General features: G+C 44.4%; 2 protein-coding genes across 3 annotated transcripts in view; both read left to right on the top strand.

Moving 5' to 3' along the window:
• LOC146058470 (uncharacterized) overlaps positions 1-13184 on the top strand; it is a 61052-nt gene extending 47868 nt beyond the window's left edge. The window contains exon 5 of the mRNA XM_083170761.1: positions 13045-13184. Coding sequence (XP_083026887.1) covers positions 13045-13184 — 140 coding nt within the window. The remainder of the gene's footprint in view (positions 1-13044) is intronic.
• Positions 13185-14176: 992 nt separating this feature from the next.
• Positions 14177-22763, top strand: LAPTM5 (lysosomal protein transmembrane 5). Of its 2 annotated transcripts, XM_083171128.1 has the most exons (5): positions 14177-14301; positions 14381-14509; positions 15177-15269; positions 19839-19937; positions 21582-22763. In XM_083171128.1, exons 1-5 carry the CDS (start codon positions 14200-14202, stop codon positions 21654-21656), a joined length of 498 nt encoding a protein of 165 aa, XP_083027254.1. In that variant the 5' UTR covers positions 14177-14199; the 3' UTR covers positions 21657-22763. The 2 variants fall into 2 exon arrangements, with proteins under 2 accessions (XP_083027254.1, XP_083027255.1); XM_083171129.1 differs by lacking the exon at positions 19839-19937.
• The last annotated feature ends 897 nt before the right edge of the window (positions 22764-23660 follow it).

Here is a 23660-nt window from a genome sequence, read left to right as displayed (position 1 = left end):
CCCCGGGGGCAGCCCACATCTCTCAGACACCCCGAGTGGAAAAAAAAGCAGGTTAGGTCATGAGGTCACACCCTCCCGTCAAGGACACATCCCCTCTCAGTGACCCCATGCTCCCTTTTTCCAAGCCAGCACGTTTGGTGCACTATTTATTCCCTGTATCTAGACTGGGTATAATAGAAGTTAGTGCACAGAGTGATCCAATGCTGCATCCAAGAAGCTCAGGTGTCAGACAACCCATTCTACCCCAGCTCGAAAATCCCTAGAAACGGGGAGTTCTTGGACAGCTGCCCATTAAACCCATATTATAAGATGGCCCTGGGCATCTACTTATACTAGATACTAGATGCTTCTTGCTTACCATGTCTGAGCATCGCTGCTGATGCTTTCAAGTAAGCAGCAACTACTGTATGAGTTTTACAACTGCACTTGATTCAAGCCCGTAGTGTATAAATGTAGAAGAAGTATGACATTTGTCAGTGCAATTAAAGATACAGAGCTGCCACTATAAATTATGTATTAGGAAAACCTACCAATCAGTAAAAACAATTACTATCCAGACGGTGGTTGTCAGGGGTACAATACAGTAGTTCTCACTTTTAGTATGTATAATGGGGCATCAAAAATGTGGTATGATATTTTATGGAAGAGCAGCTAACTGACATTCCTTGACATGAAATTTATACCCCTTTTACACCGCCGCAAAAACACAAGGTTTTCCCTCGTGGACCCGGGTCAGTGGCAGTGTAAAAGGGGTTAACCCATGTCCCTTTACACAGGACTTCTACCCAGATCCTGACCAGGGTAGAACACGGGTAGGACCTGGGTAGAGGACAGTGTAAACGGGTACACCGGGTCATCCGACCCAGCTCCCGTTTACAGCAGTAGGGGAAGCCCAACCTCCGGACCGCAGCATCCTGCGGTTAAAATAGAGGTTGGCGGGGGGCACACACAGCCTCCGCTGCTGTCTGCTGTACTCTGCATACAGCAGCAGAGGCGGGCAGGAGATGAATGGATGCCTGTATGTGGCAACCATTCACCGCATGGATGGGGGCTGGGGGGTGCACAGGGGCAGGGGGCAGTCCAGCAGCTTACCTTGGTGCTGGGCTTGCCCCCAGTGCGACGATCGGCGGTCTCGTAGGGGTTATCGGCAGTCCTGGCACTTGGAGATTATGTCATCTCCAAGCGCTGCCCCTGTTTACACTGCGGGTCAGCATAATAGTGTAAACAGTGGAAATCCGATCTGGTCTGACCTGGCTTGGAACCTGAGTTTCAAATACCGGGTCGGATCCAGGATTTGGGTGTAAAAGGGGTATAATATTAAGTGTATAAATGTAACTGGATCTGGGGTGTGTGGAATGATACAGCAGCCACTACTAAAACATGCATTTTACATTGTAACTAGAGATGAGCGGTTCCGATTCCGTGGAATCCGAACCACTCCGAACAGCGCCCCTCGAGCGCGCCACGAGCCGCGTTCGTGAGTTTCCTGCTTTGCTCAGAAACCGGAGCACAGCCGAATGTCGTAATCTTGCGCCAGATCAGCTACTTGAGAATTCGGAGAATGCAGTGGGCATTTCTCTCCACGCTGCCCAAGCAGCGCACAGCTCTGCAGTGGGTGGGGGGGGGGGGTTGTTGTTTTGTAAAGATCTACTATATTCTACTACTTGTGCAAAGTTGTGCAGGGGTTACTTGTGCAGGGGGTTTGAGGCGTGCAGGGGGTTTGTGCAGGAGGGTAGTGAAGGAGATTTGGTTTGTGCACGGGGTTTGTGCAGGGGTTACTTTGTGCAGGGGGTTTGTAGCGTGCAGGGGGTTTGTGCGGGGGGTTTGCTGCTTTGTGCAGTGGGTTTATGCAGGCTGTGTCAGTGTACTGGTCATGTTAGGCAGGCTGTGTCAGTCAGTGTGTCAGTGCGGAAAGAGGGCAGTGGCTGACAACCAGTGTAGTCGGGTACAGTACACAGGCAGGCTGTAAGTCAGCTTTTCAATTATTTTACATTGTGGTGTTTGTGGTGTGCTGCACTGCATCCCAATACACCATACTGATACTGTCAGAAATTACGTGTGTTCTGCCTCCACGCAGTCTTGGACAAGCTGCGCATAAAAACAATTAATAAATAAAACCAAAAAATAATTTTGCTCTTCTTTATTGTTTCTGTGTACTGCACCCCAATACACCATATACTATACTGTCTGAAGTTCCGTGTGTGATTGTTCTGCCTCCACGCAGTGTTATACAAGCTTCGCATAAAAAAAAAAAAAAAAATTTTGCTCTACATTATTGTTTGTGTGTGCTGTACCCCAATACACCATACTGATACTGTCAGAAGTTCTGTGTGTTAATAACCAGTCAGTTTGCTGCAGACCTTGGCCTAAATTGAATGAAAACAACATTGTGAGCTGTAAAGTGGTCAAAACTATCTGGAAATGGCTGGAAATTTATGTTATTGAGGTTAATATTACACTAGGCATGACAGTGTCTTCTTCTGACTTGTACGCATAAGAAATGTTTGGTGACTAAGGGACCGACTTATTAAATTTATTTTTTTACAATTTTTTTGGGGGAAAAGGGTGTTTTCACGCAATTTTTCTAGTATCCCCTGAATGTAGTAAAGGGTTATTGAAGCAGTTTTTGTGAAAAATAGCTCTAAACCCTGTAATTTGCATTTATTTTAGTACTTATAACAGGAAATGCATTCTTTCTAAATATACTGAAAAAAGAAATGTGAAAAAAAATTGCAGTGAGCTCTGTTTTAATGATGCCAAATTCAGCTGTAGAATTCACATGGCTCATTGTGATTTCCTACGGAGGCACAGACTAGGGTGACCAACTTTCCATAGGGCCAACCCGGGACAGGGGGTTGCGGGCTCGACACCCCCCCTCTCCCTCCCCCCCTCCCCCTCACAGAGGCCCTTATTCAGATCGGTGCGGATATTCCCGCATTCTTACGGAGCGGTCCGCACGCCACGGTGTTTTGCCGCGTGCGGCCATCGTCCGTAGAAACGCCCACGTGTCCTCCGCATTCGGACGGACTCACTCTTTAAGAACAGGGCGTGTTTACGGTCGACATACAAACCATGCGTGTGCGGGAGAAACACTCCGATTCTGCACGGTATTACAGAGTATTACAGAGTATGCTCGGAAATACCGCATCCGACCGGGAGCCAAGCGGTGCTACCGCCCGTAAGCGGAGTATTTACGCCAAACAACCCACTATTAAGTATCTTCTGCAAGACATCACATGACCCACTTATTCAATTACCTATCCTCATAAAAAACTGCTTATTTGGAATTGGAATCAATTAGATGCCAATATATCCTTACAAGCATGCCTAACACATGCATTGCACACATTAACCCTTACAGCAATTTAAGTGCAATGGTTTGTATTAGACCCTGTGTAAAAGATTATAAACAATCTACACATATACTGTTTAATGTGCAAAGAAAACCAACAACTGTGAACTTGCATAAAGAATTTATTAGAAAAAACAATTAACATATAAATAAAAAAATATCAAAACATAAATTAAATAAGCAGATCTTTGAGGTCCTGCAGGTCGGCTAGCAGGAGCCTCAAGTGGTGCTCCGCCCGCAGGAGGGCCCCACGCACCCCCTCATCTGCCGGTGTGGTGTCATCTGTGGGCATGTCAAAGGGGCAAAAATTAGTCATGTTATTCATGCATACATTTCACATACTGCGACATAAATTCCACAAATGCTAGGTGACATGTGTGTGTATATATATATATATATATCTATCTATGTAGAGAGATAGAGACACACATAGATAAATAGATATGACACATACATATATACATACATGCAAACTTATTTACTACATACTGTCTTTTTTTCCCTCTACCCTTTACTCTGCAGAAGACATAACAGTCATAGTGTTTTTTCTCAGTCACAACCCACCCATGACTAACCAATGACAAGCATGTCATGGCCTCCGTCAATAAGAACTTGTCACAATCTGCTCAGTCTAAGTTCAGTGATGGTTCGTGGCATGGGAGTTATGCAAATGTCAGGAATGCACAGTACACATCCTCAAAATCATAATTCTGTCTAAACCAACCTACAATTCTGTGACGGCAAAAAAACAATCTGAACTACAGGGGGTGTTTAGGTAGAGGAGGCTCCTGGGACACTGGCAACTTCTGACTCCATTCCAAGGTAGGCCGGCCCATACTCCATTTATAGCATACATCCTAGAGTTTATAAATAACATTCACCAACAATATAGATTCCACTATTTGATGGGTCATAATCTACGATTGCAGCAGGTGAATTTAATCCACAAATGATCCACTCATCCCTTTACTCCAGGATCCTGTTTAACTACAACGGTTATGTGGCAGTCAAAATGGAGCTCCAACCCATCCCACAAACCTGTGTAATTGAGAGGTGTCCTGGATGAAAGGGATGCATTGGACACCCCATCTAACCCGTACCTGTATCTGTAGCTACCCACTTTGGGGTCTATATGAATAGTATTGGCACACAATTTTTAATCACCAGTGCTACATAACAAATACCAGTACAACTACTTCATGAATGATGCATTATGTAAACATACCGATCTGCTGGGACTCCGGGGCTTGGCACGCCTCCTCCCCCTCTGAATCAGACTCCTCTGGGGCAACCGTGGCCTCCTCAGCCCCCTCCTCCGCCAGCTCCTCTGCCACCATCACCACGTCCACCTCCTCCGCCACAAGCACCTCCTCCTCCACCTCCTCCTCCTCCACCTCCTCCTCCACCACCACCACCTCCTCCTCCTCCACCTCCTCCTCCGCCACCAACACCTCCTCCTCTTCCACCTCCTCCACCACCACCTCCTCAGGCACCTTCTCCTCCTCCACCACCTCCTCCACCATCTCCTCCACCATCTCCTCCTCCTCCACTTCCTCCTCCTCCACCCTTGCCGCCACCTCCTCCTCTGGGTGTTGGGCCTCGTCCTGGGCCAGGGCTGCCTCGGCCTCTTCACGGGCCTGTCGGCCTCGGGCTCGTGCTGTGTGGTAGAAAAAAAAATCATGGTCAATGTCGGGTCATTGGGGCACATGTATTAATCCATAACAAGACATACATGGAAGGGTGATAATGATGGCAAACGATGCAGGCAAGTAGCTCCTTACTGTTAATGGACTCAAAAATGAGACATTTAAATTATTATGTGATTGTTAGTAATTAGTTCAAACATTACAACCCTGGCATTTATCAATGTGTAACACATATTAGATCTGGCACATTGTATGCATCAGAATCATGAATGCTATGTCATTACATATAAAAGCCACATGACTGCATGTTAACCAGGAAGAAGCACACATAACAGTCTATGGACTTTTAAACCCATGGACACCCACTTATCATGAGACACATGTTATTGTTTATATATGCTATGTTGTAAGTGCGAAATTTCATAGCTAAAATACTCACATTCAGCAATTTCGCCCCTGATTTGCTGCAATAGCTGGGGCTGGCGCCTGCGGAGGTCCGACCACCGCCTCTCGAGCTGCCCGAGGGACCTCCGCACCCGAGTGCGGGCGTAAATACGGCGCCCTGCCGCAGCATATGCCCTCCGCTTATGGCGGTTAGTTATAAAGGGCCCCGCACGGCCCAGCCTTGTCTCCATGACGGAGACCAGAACCCTCAGCTCCGCATGTGTAAAGGGGTCTGCCCTTCGTGTCTCCGCCATGTTAACAATGGCATCTATCAACCAATCAGGTGGTGGCATTGGTTGATCACAGTTATTTGTGTTAATAACTTTATTGTTCATCTTTACATGAACAGCGTCTCTGCGCCAACACAAATGGTGACAAATTCGCATGCCTTAAAAACGGTAGTGCTGATGTATGGCAATGAACAAATCTGATATATATAAAACACAGTGTGTATGCACTTAGCAAATCCAATGACGCCTGGCTCCGCCAAGCAACGCGTGCTATAGCTTAGCAACGCATAGCTGTAGTTAGCATTACTTACTCTATGCATCTATGTGTATGCGTACATTTATGTGTCAAAGACACATACACATACTTGCAGGTATCCTGAGACCAGCATTATACACCAGCCCTGCCTGCCTGCTCCTTGAAATGTTGAAACATGTGAATAAATTCAAATATCATATATATATATATATATATATATATATATATATATATATATATATATATATATATATATATATATATATATATATATATATATCTGCAAACAAATCATACATCAACACAGGAAAAAATCCCCAACACATTAGAGAATAAATCAATGTACTCACCAGTCATCAGGGATAGTATCAACTACAATAATGAAGATATAACAAACACATAAGATCCCTTGTACAAGGTATAATAATTAGCACCTATATTGAACTTCCCCCAAAACTAAGCACATATGATAAATATCTCCTATTTCTTTGCCATTAGGAGGGCAGGCTGGCTAATTTTAGTTTTGTAACACTGACAACTAACACACTGTACTTATTTGAAGGGCTGATTTTGACTACAATTGGTGTGTTCTGTCAACTCGATAACATGTACCTGAAGTATCTTTGCGCCACAGAGTCCCGCAGCTGGTATCCCCTCCGGCATTCAGGGGCGCGGGATGGGCGCATGGGCGGATCTTGCGGCTCAGATGGTACCTCCCACTCATCAAAGGGTATCTCACGCCGCACAGCAATGTTGTGGAAAAATATACACAGGCCCACGATCCTCGACACCATTTGAGGCGCATATTGTAAGTCACCACCAGTGCGGTGGAGCACTCTAAATCGACCTTTTAAAAGGCCAATTGAGCGCTCCACCACTTGCCTGGTGGCAACATGCGCCCGATTGAATGCCTCCTGTGGGCCCGGTGCTGGGTAGCTGTACGGCGTAAGTAGCCAGGGCGTACATGGGTAACCGGAGTCACCCAGAACCCACGCATCACGGCCTTCCAGCTCTTGGAGTCTTTGCCATATCCCGGTTTGTCGGATGACATGAGAGTCATGGGCACTTCCGGGAAACTTCGAGTTGAAGGCGAGAATTTCCATGGATGGGCCACATACCACCATCACGTTCAGTGAGTGGAACAATTTGCGGTTCCTATATATCTTCTCACTTCGAGATGGAGGCACAAATGGTACATGGGTGCCATCCACAGCCCCTATCACATTAGGGAAGCCAGCAATTTGATGGAAGGCCTGCTGGCTTCTGCGCAGGGTCTCGGTGGCAAATGTCATGGCCATGAAGTGCCCCTTGCGCCTGAACATGGCCGACGTCACACGCCTCAGGATTCGGCAGAAGGCCAGCTGAGATATTCCAGCAAGTACTGCCACTACTTGTTGGAATGATCCTGAGGCGCAGAAATGCAACACCGCCAGCAGCTGTGTGTGAGGCGGAATTGCTGTCGTGATCCCGTGTAGAGGTTCCAGATCGCTCTGAATTAAGGTGAGCAGATCCAGAATGACATGTGGCGGTAACCGGTACCTAGTAAGTACCTCATCATCGGGCATAGCAAACAGAGTCACCCGTGTGCGATAGATTCTAGCACGTCCTGGCCTCCTTGGCCGACGAGTGGGGAGAGCCGCAAGTGCCCTTAGCCTCCTCTCCATGTAGCGCATCATTGCTTCAGCAACCTATCAAGAAATGAACATAAATACTGATGCACCTATGCACATAATGGCCATATCCCACTACAAATAGATTTGTAGCCTTCAATACGTACAATAGATGGCCGCCCCGTGAAATCCCTCAGATCCATTTGACTCTATAATGATGACACAATAATATGAACTCAATACACACCGTCCCAAACACTCAGATAAAGGTGTCAGCATTTTTTGCCGACATCATGTACTATGAGACATTTCATCTATTGCTGGGACATGTTGTCCTGCAATAGATGAACCCACACAGGTTTAAGACCTGTGAGTGAAATAGTGAACATGTGACATGTTGCAATAATGCTACACGCACTTTGCTGACCCAACAATCTGTAGTCAGTGAGGCAATGGTGCATACATTCATACACTTACATTGTTAATGGATATCATATCTACAAGGAGCATGGAAGAGCTTACCTTAGACCCTGACAAGTCCAGATCTGTAGACAAATGATTCTAGCAGCAAGTCACTATTTATAGGCCTCTCACATGTGTGGTCTATAATAGTAGAGATGAGTATTGCATGACTTGTGGGCTGGATTATCTAAGGGATTGGGCTACTTTTAGCTTGCAATCAAACGCAACAATACCACAGTAGTCATGACTCAAATGTCATGTCATGCTAGCAAATAGCATGTGTATTGTGCAATAGTCACAGGTGTATCAGAAGATTCTATGCAATGTTAGCATTGGTGCCCAGTATTTCATGTAGAACTTTCGCCAGGTTTTACACAATGGAATTTCCGCCACCGTATGCGGCGCGAAAAAACAGCGACGTACGCTCACGCACGGAACGCAGCTGCCGCTGATGTCCGCCAAACAGGATACACAAACAGTATATAAAGGTGTATTAGAAGGTGACCATGTTGTTGCTAACATGTCTGGATCACAACCAGAGCTGGACCCAGATCTGCAGCAACTATTTGACCAGATGGACTCCAGCACCACCTATGTGCCACTGCACATGCGGGCAGTGGGTAATGAGGAGGCTGCTGGCCCTTCTACAGCAGGGCAACCTGCACCTGACCATTCTACAGCAGGGCAACCTACACCTGGCCCTTCTGCAGCAGGCCAACCTGCAGCTGGCTCATATGCACCATCAGCAGAATTGATTGGAACACAACCGGGGACTTCACAAGGTAGTACCATGGCCAGCACTTCAAGTGCAGCGACACGTGACAGGGGGCGTGGCCAAGGACGTGGCAAGGGGAGAGCCAGGGCAACAGAGGAACCACCCAAAAAAAATAAGGCATATGAAGCACAGGAGCTTGCCATCCTGGTTCCCCGAGCACGTGATTGGATTGAGTGTCCATTGGAGAAGCTGACACACACACGCAGATGGAAGATTTGGGAACAGATAACGGCAGAGATTAATGAAGTAGCGCCACAAGTTCGTGAGACGGACCATGTGAAGAAGAGGCAAGTTGTTTTGTGATACATGTGCCCAGTAATAGCCAAGTAATGATTGAATTGATGCTTAGATGGATTTTGCAAATGGCCCGTGAGGTTGTTGCGATACACATACATTATTGCCATGTTATTTCGGTGAGAGGTAGAGTAGGGTGATTGTGAATGTGTATTGTAACGGTGGATATCATAGTTGCATGTAATATTATCTTTCGGACATTAATCACATGTCGTAATATGTAGCACAGAGCAATGGCTGCAACAGCTAACATCTGGAGTGACATGTATTAATATGTCAACTTACATTGCAGGTGGCAGGACTTCAAAACCAACCTGAAGAGGAAGATGACCAAGCGGTGGGAACACAGCCAGACATCTGGGGCCGGGCCCATGCCATCAGGGCTAGAGCTCACCCCCCTGGAGTTGCTGGCCGAGAGCTGTATATCAGTTGAGGAGATCAGGGGGGTGAGCACGATGGATAGCGAGGCCCCAGCTGAAGTGTTTGCGTCTTTTCTGGAAGGTAAATATTGGTCATGCCATAAACTTGTGCAAGTAATTATCTTAGAATGTCTCCTAATTGTGTTTATCTTTTTCCACAGACACCCCACCGCTTGGTGCCGACTCTGCTCAGGAGGTGGAGGAGTCCGTGCCACCTGGCCCCAGTGGTAGGCCTGTGCAGCAGCAGCCGCCATCGGCCCAAGCCGATTTGGCCGCCTTGGCCCAGATGCTTGGGGACATCAACCAGCAGGGAGACTTGGCATCAGAACGGATGCATAGGACCGAGGAGATCCTGGCGAGCTTGGTCAGCACCCAGCAGGCCATCGCTGCGAGCATGCAGGCCATGGCTGAGTCACATCAGGCCATGGCTGCAAGTGCTCAGGTGCTGGCCGAGCAAGCCACCCGCCAAAATGATCTCCTCCTCCACCATAATGAGCTTATGGTGGAGCTGGTTACCAGCAACAGGGTCCTAATGTCATCCGTTTCTGGTGCATTACCACCGGCAACACTCCCTGCTGGCAGGAGGGGTAGACCAGCCAACCCCTCAACATCATCTGCTCCACCTGCCCCAGCATCTGGCCGTCCCCGAAGAGCTGCTGCACAGGCCAAGGAGCCTACCAAGGCCAAACGTGGTCGCAAATGAACTTGTGGCTGCATTAATCTCCACCGTTATGTGGTCCCAAATCTTCCATTGTGCTGTGTGTGTCAGCTTCTTGTGTCCAATCACGTGCTGAGGGTAACCAGATGAGCCCTTGCTTCATATGTCCTTTTTGGTTCCCCTGTTGCCCTCTTTTGCCTGCCATTAGTGTCAGCTGTACTTGAAGTGATGGCCATGGTACTATCTTGTGAAGTCCCCGGTTGTGTTCCAAATGATTCTGCTGATGGTGCATATGAGCCAGCTGCAGGTTGGCCTGCTGCAGAAGGGCCAGGTGTAGGTTGCCCTGCTGTAGAATGGTCAGGTGCAGGTTGCCCTGCTGTAGAAGGGCCAGCAGCATCCTCATTTCCCACTGGCTGCATGTGCAGTGGCTCATAGGAGGTGCTGGAGTCCATCTGTGTGCAATTATATTTGTTTTGTATTATTATTTATTTTGCTACATTCCTGCCATGTTGTTTCTTTTTTGTATTTTGTATTTTTTGGTCATTGCATCACAGTGGCATTGACTGTGACATGTATACAAATAAATTTGTTTACTTTACCCAAAAATGTGTGGTTTCATGAGTACATGTCGAATACACATGTGTATTGATAGTAATAATATTTAGTCATGTCCATTGTTAGCAGTTTTTAAGTGTGGGACAAGTACAGCATATGTGGGGGATTACTAAGGTTTCCTTGAAGCAGCAATGGTTTCAATTAAAGCACTGACAAGCGGCCTATTAGTGAGTAATGAGTAAAGGAGTCGATTCTATTGGGTTCAGGTGTTAATGCTTGTAGTCATTAGGCGTACGTTCGCCTACCGCATGAACGAGTGGTGTCCGCTAAGCAATAGTACACTTGTGGACACCGCACATTTCTGCCCTTTTTGATCGCGTGCATTCGGAGTGCTATCCGAATGTACGCCCCCCAACATAAGTGTACTCCCCCGTATCCGCCCATGTTTCCGCCCCGTTTTGCCCACTTTGAAACTACGCCCATGTGTCATTCCGCATGACGCCCATAATACGCCCATATTTCCCGACTGATTGCGGGGAACAGTTTTGGACGGGATTTGGCCGAACTGGTACGGAGTCAAGGCGTGGCACATGCGCGTTGCGTTCTCCACGCATGCGCAGACGCCGAAAACACGCGATCCGAAAGTATGCGGTAAAGTCCGCGTCAATCAGAATAAGGGCCAGAGTGACTCACCCGGCCGCATATCACACTCAGCAGCACACCGTTGCAGACGCAGAGCAGACTGACGAGCGTCTCAGAGAGTCGCAGAGTCGACTCACTGGCTCCAGCCTCCAGCAGCCGTCGGGTCACTGCATTCACCTTTCTCCTTCAGTCAAGCCAGGGGCTCACCAGCACAGGCAGCAGCAGGTCATTAACGCAGCGCCGGCGCCACGCTCACAGTAATGCTGCATGACCGCAACCGCCCCTGGCTGGCTGCACAGCATTACTGGGAGAGTGGGAGGGGACGCGGTCACGCGGCGGCCGAACTAACCAATGATGGGGAGGCGGTGACGCACACCGCGTAACAGCTTCCCCTCCCACACTCTAAGTCTAATGCTGTGCAGCCAGATAGAGCAGTGAGCTGCCCAGCACGTCACCAGGCAACACCAACAATTTAACCCGGGATGTTTTTGGCCGGGACGCGGGATTTCGGAGGTCTAAATCAGGACAGTCCCGGCCAAACCGGGATGGTTGGTCACTCTAGCACAGACAGACAAAGCAGTGCCAGGACCAGGCAAGTGTGATCAGATATGTGTGTGTCCGATGGACACACAAGCTGCTCACTGTGAAAAGGGTCAGACAATCAGATGTAGCGCCTCTCAGCCAGCGCTGGGAATTGCCCGATTCCCAGCGCTGGCTAACGCTGGCGGAGGCACTGCATCTTACAGGGACGAGCGAGCGTCTCACACGCACGCGCCTCCCCTGCACCCGGTGGTAGGGAGCAGAAACCCTGCCCGTTCAGGGAGACAGGCAGGGTTAGTGCAGGGTGCAGGCAGCTACAGGGGTGCTGGAGGGTGCGGCAGGGAGGGTGCATGAGCATCTGGTGCATGCATGCGACCTTCTGGCAGATGGCGATAGAATTGTCAGAAGCAGCTCTGATGAGAGCTGCTCCATCCTTTACCTGTCATATTTGAAACCCAGCCTGTAAAATGGCAGTTAGGATCTGATTGGCTGGTGGTTTATCACTCTCCATTTTATCACCTTTTGAAGCTTGAAACTGTAGATCTGGCCCTAGATGTGGTAATTGTCTGCAGGTGAGAGTGGTCACATAAACCTTAAATTGTCACTCTAATATAAATGTTGAATGTGCTTTTAGGGTAGATAGATTGCGGTTATTGCAAGAAGCGTGAATGTGATATGCGCTACGCATAGCAGCCGACTCTAAATGCGTGTAGATATTTAACCTGGCGGTGATCCAGGGGAGAAGGAGAAGCTTTACTGGTCCATATTGCTGGCTAGAGGGAAGGGTTGTTTCCTATGTCTTTCTATTTATCTTTGACCCATCTGTCTAATGACCTATACGTATACATTGTATTAAAAACTACTTAATGAAATTTAAATAGCTTTCCTTGATTAATAGTTACAAATATATATATATATTAAATTTTACAGTATCATTTGACATCTAATATTCAAGACTAGTAAGCCCACTCGAAGCAAAAGCTTTGAAAGCTAGTCTGCTACCTCCTGTGTTTGTGCATGTGTGAGAAAGAGATGTAGTTTCACTCTCTCAGCCAGCAGTTGGCAGTGTTTCAGAGACTCACGGACACTAGACATTTATATAGATGATACTCTTTAACATGTACTGTACTGTACTTCTGATGTATCTCCTCTTGTTTCCAGCATATGTAAGCTCAGGCTACCTCCTTCTTGTGGTCCTTTTTCTGATCAGCATCCTATTTTTCCTCGGTGTTGTACAGGCAAGTGAATTACAGTCTTTCATTGATATCATTACAAAATTCTATGTGCTATATGCCAAATAACAAACCTTTGAGAGAGATAAAGGTGCCCATTAGCAACCAATCAGCTTCTACCTACAGTATCATTCATCTAGTCTATATAAAGCCAGCAGCTGATTGGGCAACTTCTCATTTGTATCTCTCTGGAAGGTTTGATACCTCTCCTCTGAGGCAGAATTCATATTTTATTTAAAAGATGACTGGATTGGTCTTTTCATTAGGCCAGACCTACTGTAAATGTTTAATAGTCAGTGGGTGTATAATTACTTCTGTTGTGCCTACAGTATACTGTGTTCCTGAAAAGTAAGTTTGGGGATTGTCCAGGCTGAATATTCTTTTACAGTACAGTAGATGCCAACATCATCTACAAATACTGAGATGTTGGCACTCCAGGATTGACATGACTTGATTTGTGCTTCTAAGGGAACATTGGGGCTGATTCAGCTTTATTCAAAATGAAGCGAATTCAGGCCATTACAGTGTTTTGAGGACTGCGCATGCGCGATTATGCGCTTGTGTAACCCCCCTGTGCGAACACCTTCACCGAGTATCACACTCGCTGCGGCGCTCACATGAGTAGGGGAGGGAAGGGGGTGGCATTAGGGGAATGTCCAGCATTTTATGGGCATCCTGGGGTTGGGCCAATGCCTGCCGGGCAGCGGGCGGCTAATGTCCCATGATGTCAGAGCCTGCCCTGTCTCCATTGGACTCAGATGGAAATATTATTCAGTTTAGATTGACTTTTATTTCCGAAGGGGAGAGAAATCATTAGATGGTTGTCGACTATCAAATGATTTCTCTCCCCTTTGGCCACATGCTGGGGGGATGTGTTCACGTACATCCCCTCGCATGTTACCCAGGGATTCAGGATTGGCGTTAAGCCGCTTGCTAAGCAGCAAACGACCGCTGCTTAGCAAGCGGTCCTGAATTACCCCAATTGTGCAATACCCCAGTCAAATAATATTGATACTTTACTCTTCTTTGCTTTATCTTTTCCTATCCCCTTATTTAGAATCGGGGGTATCTGGTTATACCATTTATGGCTGTACAGATAATGGATTTCATCCTGAGTTCTCTAATATTTTGTATCATTTACATGGAGACGCCCTCAAGAAAACAAATGATCTCAGAAGACTATATGGTACGTAAGCACTTCCTTCAGTCAGCTCTTATGTACTCCCATTAAATGCATCCCTATAAATAATGTCACTTTCTTACAGACAATGTCTAAGATTCCATCACGGTTCTCAGCTTGGGGGTATTTTGAAATGAGCCTCAGATTAATGGCTTTTTGTAGCTGCTATGCAGAGGTTCCAGCTTTCTTAAATCACGAGTCTATAAACTACATGGTGAGTGATGGCCAATGATATTTATAAATCCTAGATGTGAATACACACTTTCATATAAATAAGCAATGCAGAGCAGTACTACTACTAATGGTTAATGAATTCCTCTGAGTGTTTACTTTGAGGATGGATGGATAGATTTGATAGATAGATAGATAGATAGATAGATAGATAGATATGTAGATAGATAGATAGATAGATAGATAGATGCACCAGGTTTACATTATGCAAATGTCACATACTGTACACTTATACACATGGTTAAAACTGTTTGTGCGTCTTGCAAAATATGCATTGGCTATTAGGCGTAAGGAATAAAACCTCTTTATCTTGTATCCACATTGCTAGTGTAGAATATTATACATTACAACCAACAACATAGCAGTTACTTGTTGTAATTAGGTTGTATACACAATTTAAAATAAAAACAATAAACAAAAAACATATCACACCCCTCTGGAGTGACCTGCCGGCCCTTGTGCTGTATCATCCGGAACCCCCCCCCCCCCCATGGAGCGACCAGAAGGCCCATGCGGCATCACACACACACACTCATTATGCTATACTTATTATTTACTGTACATTTCATACTAAATCTGTTGTATAAACCATTGATTGCCAGTTTTCTTATGTGATATGAGACAGTAATTACCTATGCTCCTTATTTTAGAATTACTTTCAAGCGAATAAGTTGTCTTCTCAGAAAGACATCACCATGCACGTCATTCTCACCTTGCTTCACACTGCCGTGTTCCTATATAAGGTAAGATTTGTCTGAATATAAATGTTACAGTAAGCTGTTTAATCAAACTGAGCTACCGAGAGAAAGATGATTCAGCAAACGACTGCAATGCAATTAGCAAGAGCACTATATACCATGCCTGCTTCATAAACTCCATACTTAGCTCCATTTCAGCACTGAGGATGAGATGAAATAAACAAGGCATGATGCCCAATATTATGTTAATAAAAGGCCAATAGCAGTTGCATAAAGTTTTTTGAACATAATAAATCTGAGGAAACGACAAGATCTCCCAACAGCACTTTTGCGGTAGAAAACTTACAATATTTGATATTTACCATAATTTATGTTTTCTCTAAATACATATGAGCATACTGCATATAATATAGCGCATGCCTGTATATAAATATCAGCGTTATAGTCTACAGTATATTGGCAAGGTTGCTCCTAATTTCACTGCAAAATGCTTTTAAGTTGAATGGACCATTTAGGGGGAATCCAATTGGAAACCCCGGCTCTGAACTGTTTCTGATACTTACCACTGGTCAGAGCTGGGTCTTCCTATGTACTTATCCTTTCAGACTGGAACCAGCACCAGTTTTTTTCCAATCAGCAGCCTTTTAGACATAACTCATGTCATGCCTTCACACACTGCAGCCAACCCAGATTTGACACGCATCATGCCGGCTTGCCTTGGCAATAACCTGGGTTCTCTGTTTAATGTGAATGGAGCCATGCCTCTTCTCAGTGACTCCCCCTGAGTTGCATTGTATCTTTGTGGTAGTACATTTTGGCAAGGTTTATGACTAGCTGACCTCTGTATAAATAACTGGCGAGGCACACACTATGTAAGTGGAAAAAGCCACATGGCACTTTTATTAAATAACCTAGAGGTTAGTAGTCTAAAAATAATGGTATCATTATTTTGTCTTTGAAAAAGAAAAATTGATAGAATTGATTGATTGATTGATTGATTGATAGTAGTTACTACTGTATACATTATAAATAAAGTGAAAAGGCCAAAAATGACATTTTGGTGCACAAGATTAGCTTGCTAATAATACAATGCATTCAGTACTGTAACTGCATTCATTAATGGCATTTGGCAATAACACTCAATAGAAGGATCAGCCACAACATCAGCGATGAGAATAATCAGCAATAACAGATGATTTTAAGCAGTAAAATAGCATAAAATCAACAATGACAGTAATAACCAATTAAGGCATTTCCCCATGTGTCATGTTAAATGTCTGTTCAGTTTTCATATAACGACTCCATTTGTTAATGGTAAGGAGAAAATGATACACAGTGTATAAGTGTACAAGATGAATGAAGGAGTATTCCTGGCAGTGTCAGACAATTAAAGGTCAGACCGGTAGCTCTTGTAAGTTGCAATACAGATCATCAGGGATGCCAAGACTTCCAGGGGCGAAAGGGGCATTGGCACATAAGGGGTATTGCTACACTCCTCATTTATAGTGCAAACATTTGGCACTGAAAAAAGTGGTCACACCTTTCCTGTATTCTCGGGTTGCTAAATAGACCCAGGCCTGAGTAATCTGTACCAGCTGTCTCTGCACCCCAGTGCGAACAGGCCTGAATTACCCCAGTATCTAAAGCAAGTGCGAGCAGTCAATACATACTGTACAAAACCATAATTGGGGCCCGAAGCGTGGTGAGCGCAGCGTGCCCCACGAGGGGACTCGTATTACTTCAAATGTAATTCGCGTGCGCTCGCCACACTTCGGGCTCGGTGGCTCGCTGCGCTCACCACACTATATAAAAACAACTCCACGCCGACGTGGATAGTGGGGGTGTGAAAAGGTCGGAGGACGTGTACCACCGCCCTCGCGGGCTCGCTGCGCTCCCCATGCTTCGGGTTGGCGTTGATAGTTAGGTGGCGTTAACAATGGGGGGCATTTAGCCATCAGGGTGGGTATACAATTAAAAATGGGGTCTGGGATGCCATTTCACATATGAAACAGGCATCTGGGTGCCTTTACATATAAAAATCGCATCAAATCGCGTTGCATCGCATTGCCTGCAATATGATTGTATGCGATGCGATACAACACGATTTTTAGGTGCGATGAAGAAATTCGGGCGCCCAGATAATACAGAAGTACCCATAATTCGGTACTTGTGTAATATATGGGCGCCCAATTTTGTCATTGTATTCCATCGCATCGCATTGCATGCAATATAGTGGCATACAATTCATGCAATGCGATTTTTCATTGTAAAGACCAGATTTTTAATTGTATAGTCACCCATGGGTGATTTCATACTCCCAGTATCCAACTATGCATAGAGTTCATTTTATATAATGTGGCGATCGCAGCGAGCCACCTAGCCCGAAGCGTGGCGAGCGTATGCAGAATACATGTAAAGTAATCCGCGGCCCCTCGCTGCGCTTGCCACGCATCGGGTTCGGTGGCTCGCTGCGCTCACCACACTATATAAAATCAACTCCATGCCTAGTTGGATACTGGGGGTATGAAATCACCCATGGTTGACTATACAATTAAAAATTGGGTCTTTACGATGAAAAATTGCATCAAATTGCATCAAATTGCATTGCATCGCATCACATGCCTTAAGTAGTGGCATGCAATGAAAAAATGGGCGCCCAAATAATACACAAGCACCCATAATTCAATTAGATGTGATTAGATCAAATTATATAATTAATCCCCTGAGGCTATCCAATCAGCCCCAAAGCTTGAGTTTAGTTAAAAAAAAATCCCTGATAGCTCAGAAGTTATTGGGTGTTGCTTTTCACAGAATCTAAACATTAACGCCCATTAACAAGCTACGTAACGGTTGTTAACAAGGCTATAAGGGAGAAATTGGGAGTGGAATTGCATAGCCTTGGGTTTTAGAGCATGTGGCTACTTCCCATTTTTACCCACGGTAATTTACAGCAGGTAATTTAATCCCCCCCCCCCCCCTAAGAGGGCTATTTATTATTTTTAGTATCATCATAGATATCTCCAGCATTAACTATGGGAACGCAATGTAGTCCAATTTACTATCTATGAAAACTGTAGCCTTTTCGAAGCTTGGCCTGATAGCTAATGCCATTGTGGTCTATGCGCTAACTTTTCACCATAGAGTGATATTTATGCCAGGATTTTTATTCTTTGCCATAATGAGCTCGTATTGGAGCCACTGCCGGATTTCAATAAACTGGCACTGTATTTAATAGTTTATATGGCTCCAATTATGATAAATAGGTTCCTAGGACACTGATGTGGAAATAGACCGTTTTGATAGCTAACTCTGGGCTCAATTGAGTACTAGGCGCAGAAAAGGAAAATTCGGTAAATTTTCACACTTCTACCCATGCGCTGTGCACACAGTACACATGCGCAAGCACCCATGCCATGGCAGTTTGAGTGACAGCAGGGGGCAGCGACTTGGGAGGGGGCACAGTCTAGGTAATACAGACATATCCATACCATTTTCGGGGCGGTTTGGGGTGGCTGCTACTGTGAGCCAGAAACTGGCAGCGCTGTTCCTACCTTCACAGCTCGGCTGCAGGGGACTATTTTAGAAATGCAATTGCATCTCATGTCTGCAATGCAATCACAACTTTAAGATGTTAGTGCAATCAGTTTACGATCACATTGTGGGGAAGGACCCTACATGCTAGACAGCCTTGCCCTGGGCTGGACGGTATTCAGCATGAGAGGGACAGCAGTCGCTATTCTGCTTTTTAAGCAAAACGCCAACTGCTACTGAATAACACTCTTTGTCTTTAAAAAAGGATATATTCATGATTTTAAAGAAGTTTTTTATTGTTATCTTTTATCTTTATATCAATTGACACTTTCAAGTCAAATTTTTATATTGCGTGTGAGTGTATAAAAATTGTGCAAGTTTGCATTTACAAATGGGATGCGGTCATTTGGTCTACAGCATGATGGTCGACAGTCATTTGGTCTACACCAATAGGTCGACATGGGTCTAGGTCGACATGGGAAAAGGTCAACATGGTTCTAGGTCGAAAGGTAATTAGTTAGACAGGTCGTTATTTGGACAGGTCATTAGTTCAAGAGTGTCTAGGTCGACAGTCAAAAGGTCAACATGGGGTTTTTCACTGTTTTTTGAGCCGACATGTGCCAACAGGCGGTATTTCATACCCTACTATCCACTAGGGCGTGATGGGAGAATAAAGTAGTGTACCGAGGGCAGGGAGGCACCGTGCCCGACACATTGCGAGCGCAGCCAGCGATGCGAGGGGATGCGGTGCACTTTAAACTGTGTCCATGTCAACTGTGTTGACATTTAGGTAAAAAACAGTGAAAAACCCCACGTCGACCTTTTGACTGTCGACCTAGACATTGTCGAACTAATGACCTGTCGAACTAACGACCTATCGAACTAATGACCTTTCGACCTAGAACCATGTCGACCTTTTCCCATGTCGACCTAGACCCATGTCGACCTTTTCCCATGTTGACCTAATGGTGTCGACCTAATGACTGTCGACCATCATGTTGTAGACCAAATGATCACAACCCTTACAAATATGTTGTCATATAATATGTATAGACATATTCTACTTTCTTTCATGGTCTACAGGGAGTTATGATCTGGTGCATGTGGACATTCTTCAAGTCATTAAATACCTCAAAACAGAAAAAATCAAAGGGTGCACCTCAGTTACAGGATTTCTCAAAGGTACACACATGTTGATAAAAGTTTATAGTTGGTAGGTATAAACCCCAAAAATTAGGTTTACAGGATTCCCCATATTATTATTATTATTATTATTATTATTATTATTATTTATGTATAAGGCGCCAAAAGTGTTTTGCAGCACTGTACAAAGGAACAGTACAGGGAGAAAAACGTAACATTTCAGTAGGTTAATAACATAAATAGAGTACAGGTAAACAGAGCACCACAATTCAATACACATTACAGCTTAAATGTAAGTAGTGAGGACATGATCAACTTACTACTGTACTAACGGCTGGTGGCCAAAGATGGAGATGAGTATGCGTACGAAGATGGTCGCTGAGTGTTTAAGTATCTCTGAGCACTGTGAGTGAAATGTGAAGAGAAAAGGGCTTTGACAAAATGTGAACTGAGGAGCTTACAATATGCACTAAAGAGGTCCGCAGCAGATATTGTTGATATCCACTGCAAAGTACAATTGTTAACTTTAAATGCATTACAATTTCAAGAGCTTAATACAGAAAGACAACTTTATCTATAGATGGCATTGGAAGAGTTGTTCTTTGCTGTTTTAATCACACTTGTGCTGTCCTATAAATGGCATTGCTTATTGTGTCCACAATCCAGAAAGTTTTGCCTTCCAGAGCTGGTGATTGTGGTAAAACCTTTGCAAATTGCATTTTTTGAAGGTTTGAACATATTATTTTACATTGATACATCTTGATCTATCACTTCACATTTTCCAGTGTTAAACTCTAATATTAATCAATTATTTATGAAGTCAATATGCCCTAAAATTCTTAGCTACAGTATTTTTTTGTTCAATTGATTTACAACTAAAAATATCTTCAAAAGCAGGGAGAATCTTATGATTCATTTTGGTATGTCACCTTTAAAAGCGTCTGTAAAGATTTATTATAAGCAATATTCTCCATAAATAAATAAAAAAAATGATGAAAAATTGAGGAGCAGTAATAAGCACTTAATTTTGCTGTGAAACATGACACCATTGCTTATTGACTCTAACAAATTTCTCGCTATGGGCATACCTCCCAACTTTTCTTACCAGGAAGGAGGGGCACGATGAAAACAGGGTACGTGGCTTACCGGCAAAGGGGCGTAATTCTCATGCGGCCACACCCCTGTCTTTGCCGTTCTGGGGGCCTGACCAGCGGCTCTGTAAGCTGCTGGCCAGTCCCCAGCCTCTCTGCTGCGGGAATAGACACTATGCACACAGCATCTATTCACCGAATTGCAGGGGGGACTCCCAACTGCACCCAAAAACCGGGACGTTCCCATGGTTTGCGGGACAGTTGGGAGGTATGCTATGGGTGGATGTAATAAGCCATGAAAAAGGGGAGAGAGATAATTTAGCCATACAGACATAACCAGTCAGATCCTACAGGCTGTTAGTTGACTGGTACTTTATCGCTTTCCACTGTATCACTCTCCAAGACTTCAGCACATACCCTCCTATATCAGGCATGTCCAAACTATGGACCTCCGGCTGTTGTGAAACTACAAGTCCCATCATGCCATGCCCCAGTTTTGCTAGTAGGGAATGCTAAATCTATGGCAAGACATGCTGGGATGCCTGCCCTATATGTTCCTACCATCTTATTTGTTGCTATTTTTTTGTTACAGGTTGCACTGCCATCATATGAGGAGGCTGCTAATACAGAATTCAAAGATTGCCCACCTCCCTATTCCACTGTTTAACCTACTTATTTGCAACAGCTCCAGCTTCTAACCTGAGTACAAATATTATGTATTGAAATGCCTTCATCTTCCAAGCGATAAAAACAGTAGGAGTAATTGAAAATGGTGTATATCCATCTATAGATCTAAACAATGTCAGAAAATGTAATAGCCTGCAATTTAAGAAAACAGCAGGTTTCTGGGGATTTCTATTGATTTAAAAACTGTTAAATGCAATAGAGGTAAACATTGGTGGGAACAAATAATATGCAGGTATGTGGATCTAACCGATGTGAAAAACAATATACTGTAGAAAAAAGAAGCCCCATCCCCACACCTATTCGTATAATGCCAGCCCATTGAGTCTGTACCTCTGGGGGATAAGCATATGACCATAGAAACCCTCCAACCTACAGAAAACATATAATAATGTTTACTTTCCCCCCTTATAAAATGAATGTCATTTTATTGTGGCCTTTAATATTAATAAATTAGTGCCCTTGTACATAATTGTTAATAAAATATTATCCCCTTATAATGTAAAATGTAAAAATCACTGTCATCAAATTGATTATATAAAAAAGCATTGGCAATCTTGCCCTCTCTCCCCCCCAAAATGTTTATCATTAACAGAAGAAAAAATTAATTCTTTAAAGTAAAATTTACTTTTTCCCATGTTCTTGGCCTGAAAGGAAGTAGCGAATTAGAATTTTTTTTTTTTTTATAAGAACAACCTAACATACCCTGAAGGGGCCTTCTGTAAGGAGCCACAGCAGTGCAGTGAGCCAATCTTATCTTTAAAGTTAGATACAACCATCTCTTCCTTCCCTAATTATTTTGTCAGTGGAACCCTCCCATTATGAGGATGTCCCTCTGCACCCACATTCATCAAAGTTTTAAAACTATTTTCTGGTATGAGATAAAATCTCATTCAGATCCTTTACAGCCACCCCAGTGCTCAACCTGCTTCTTTGTGAATTTCTGTATTGTCTGGACCACACCCAGTGTATCATTGTCCTGTTCTGTTCTTTTCTTACTATTAACAGATTGCCTAACTTTTTTTGCATATTTTTTTTCCATTGTACTTATGTACAGTATGTACTGTTTCCCTTGCTTGATCAAATTACATATACCACTGTACAAATTATTGTATTTGTCGTTTTTACTTGTCTTTTTTGCATTCTATTTAAAAAAAACCTGTAATACAGCCATTAATGAACACTGAATGCCTTGATTGGCTGTGCCTTATCTTGAATAAAAGACAAAGAGCCAGATGCTGTAAGCTTCAAAAGTGATAAAATGGAGAGTGGTAAACAGCCAGCCAATCAGCTCCTACATGCCATGTCACAGACTGTGTTTGAAAAATGTCAGGCAGAAGCTGATTGGCTGGCTGTTTATCACTCTCCATTTTTTCACTTTTGAAGATTAAAGAATCTGGCCCATATACCCTGATTGGCTGTCTGGCTATTAATTAGCTGGACTGACTAATTTTAATTCATTGTGTTGCTGGTGCTCTTGCTAATGCTCTTCAAAGCAAGTTATATACCCGCCATGGGTACATTTACCAAAGTGCAGGTTTTCAGAAGTAGAGATGTTGCCCGCAGTAAAAAATCTTAAACCCACTGAATATGACTGTCAGCTTTCTTACTCCATCTAGTGATTTGGAGGCCAAATTCCCCAAACATTCCTTGTTATTTGCAGGGTGTAATCTGCAGACTATTACAAGAGACCGGAGCAAGAAAGCTAAGTGAGAGTGGTGATCTGGAGAGAGAGTGCTTCATGGAAATAGAGGGATTGAGTGAAAGAGAGAGAGAGAGAGAGATAGAGAGAGAGAGAGGGGGGGGGGGACTTTGGGCCAGATTCTCTAAGCTTTAAAAGTGATAAAATGGAGAGTGATAAACAGCCAACCAATCAGCTCCTAAATTTTGAAAAATGTCAGGCAGGAGCTGATTGGCTGGTTGATTATCACTCTCCATTTTATCACTTTTGAAGCTTAGAGATTCTGGCCCCTAGAGAGAGAAAGGG

This window comes from Crinia signifera, chromosome 2 (genome assembly GCF_055691185.1).
Source record: "Crinia signifera chromosome 2, ASM5569118v1, whole genome shotgun sequence".
NCBI lineage: Eukaryota > Metazoa > Chordata > Amphibia > Anura > Myobatrachidae > Crinia > Crinia signifera.
The sequence above is the reverse complement of the archived record's forward strand: the minus strand, read 5'-3'. Positions and strand labels throughout refer to the sequence as shown.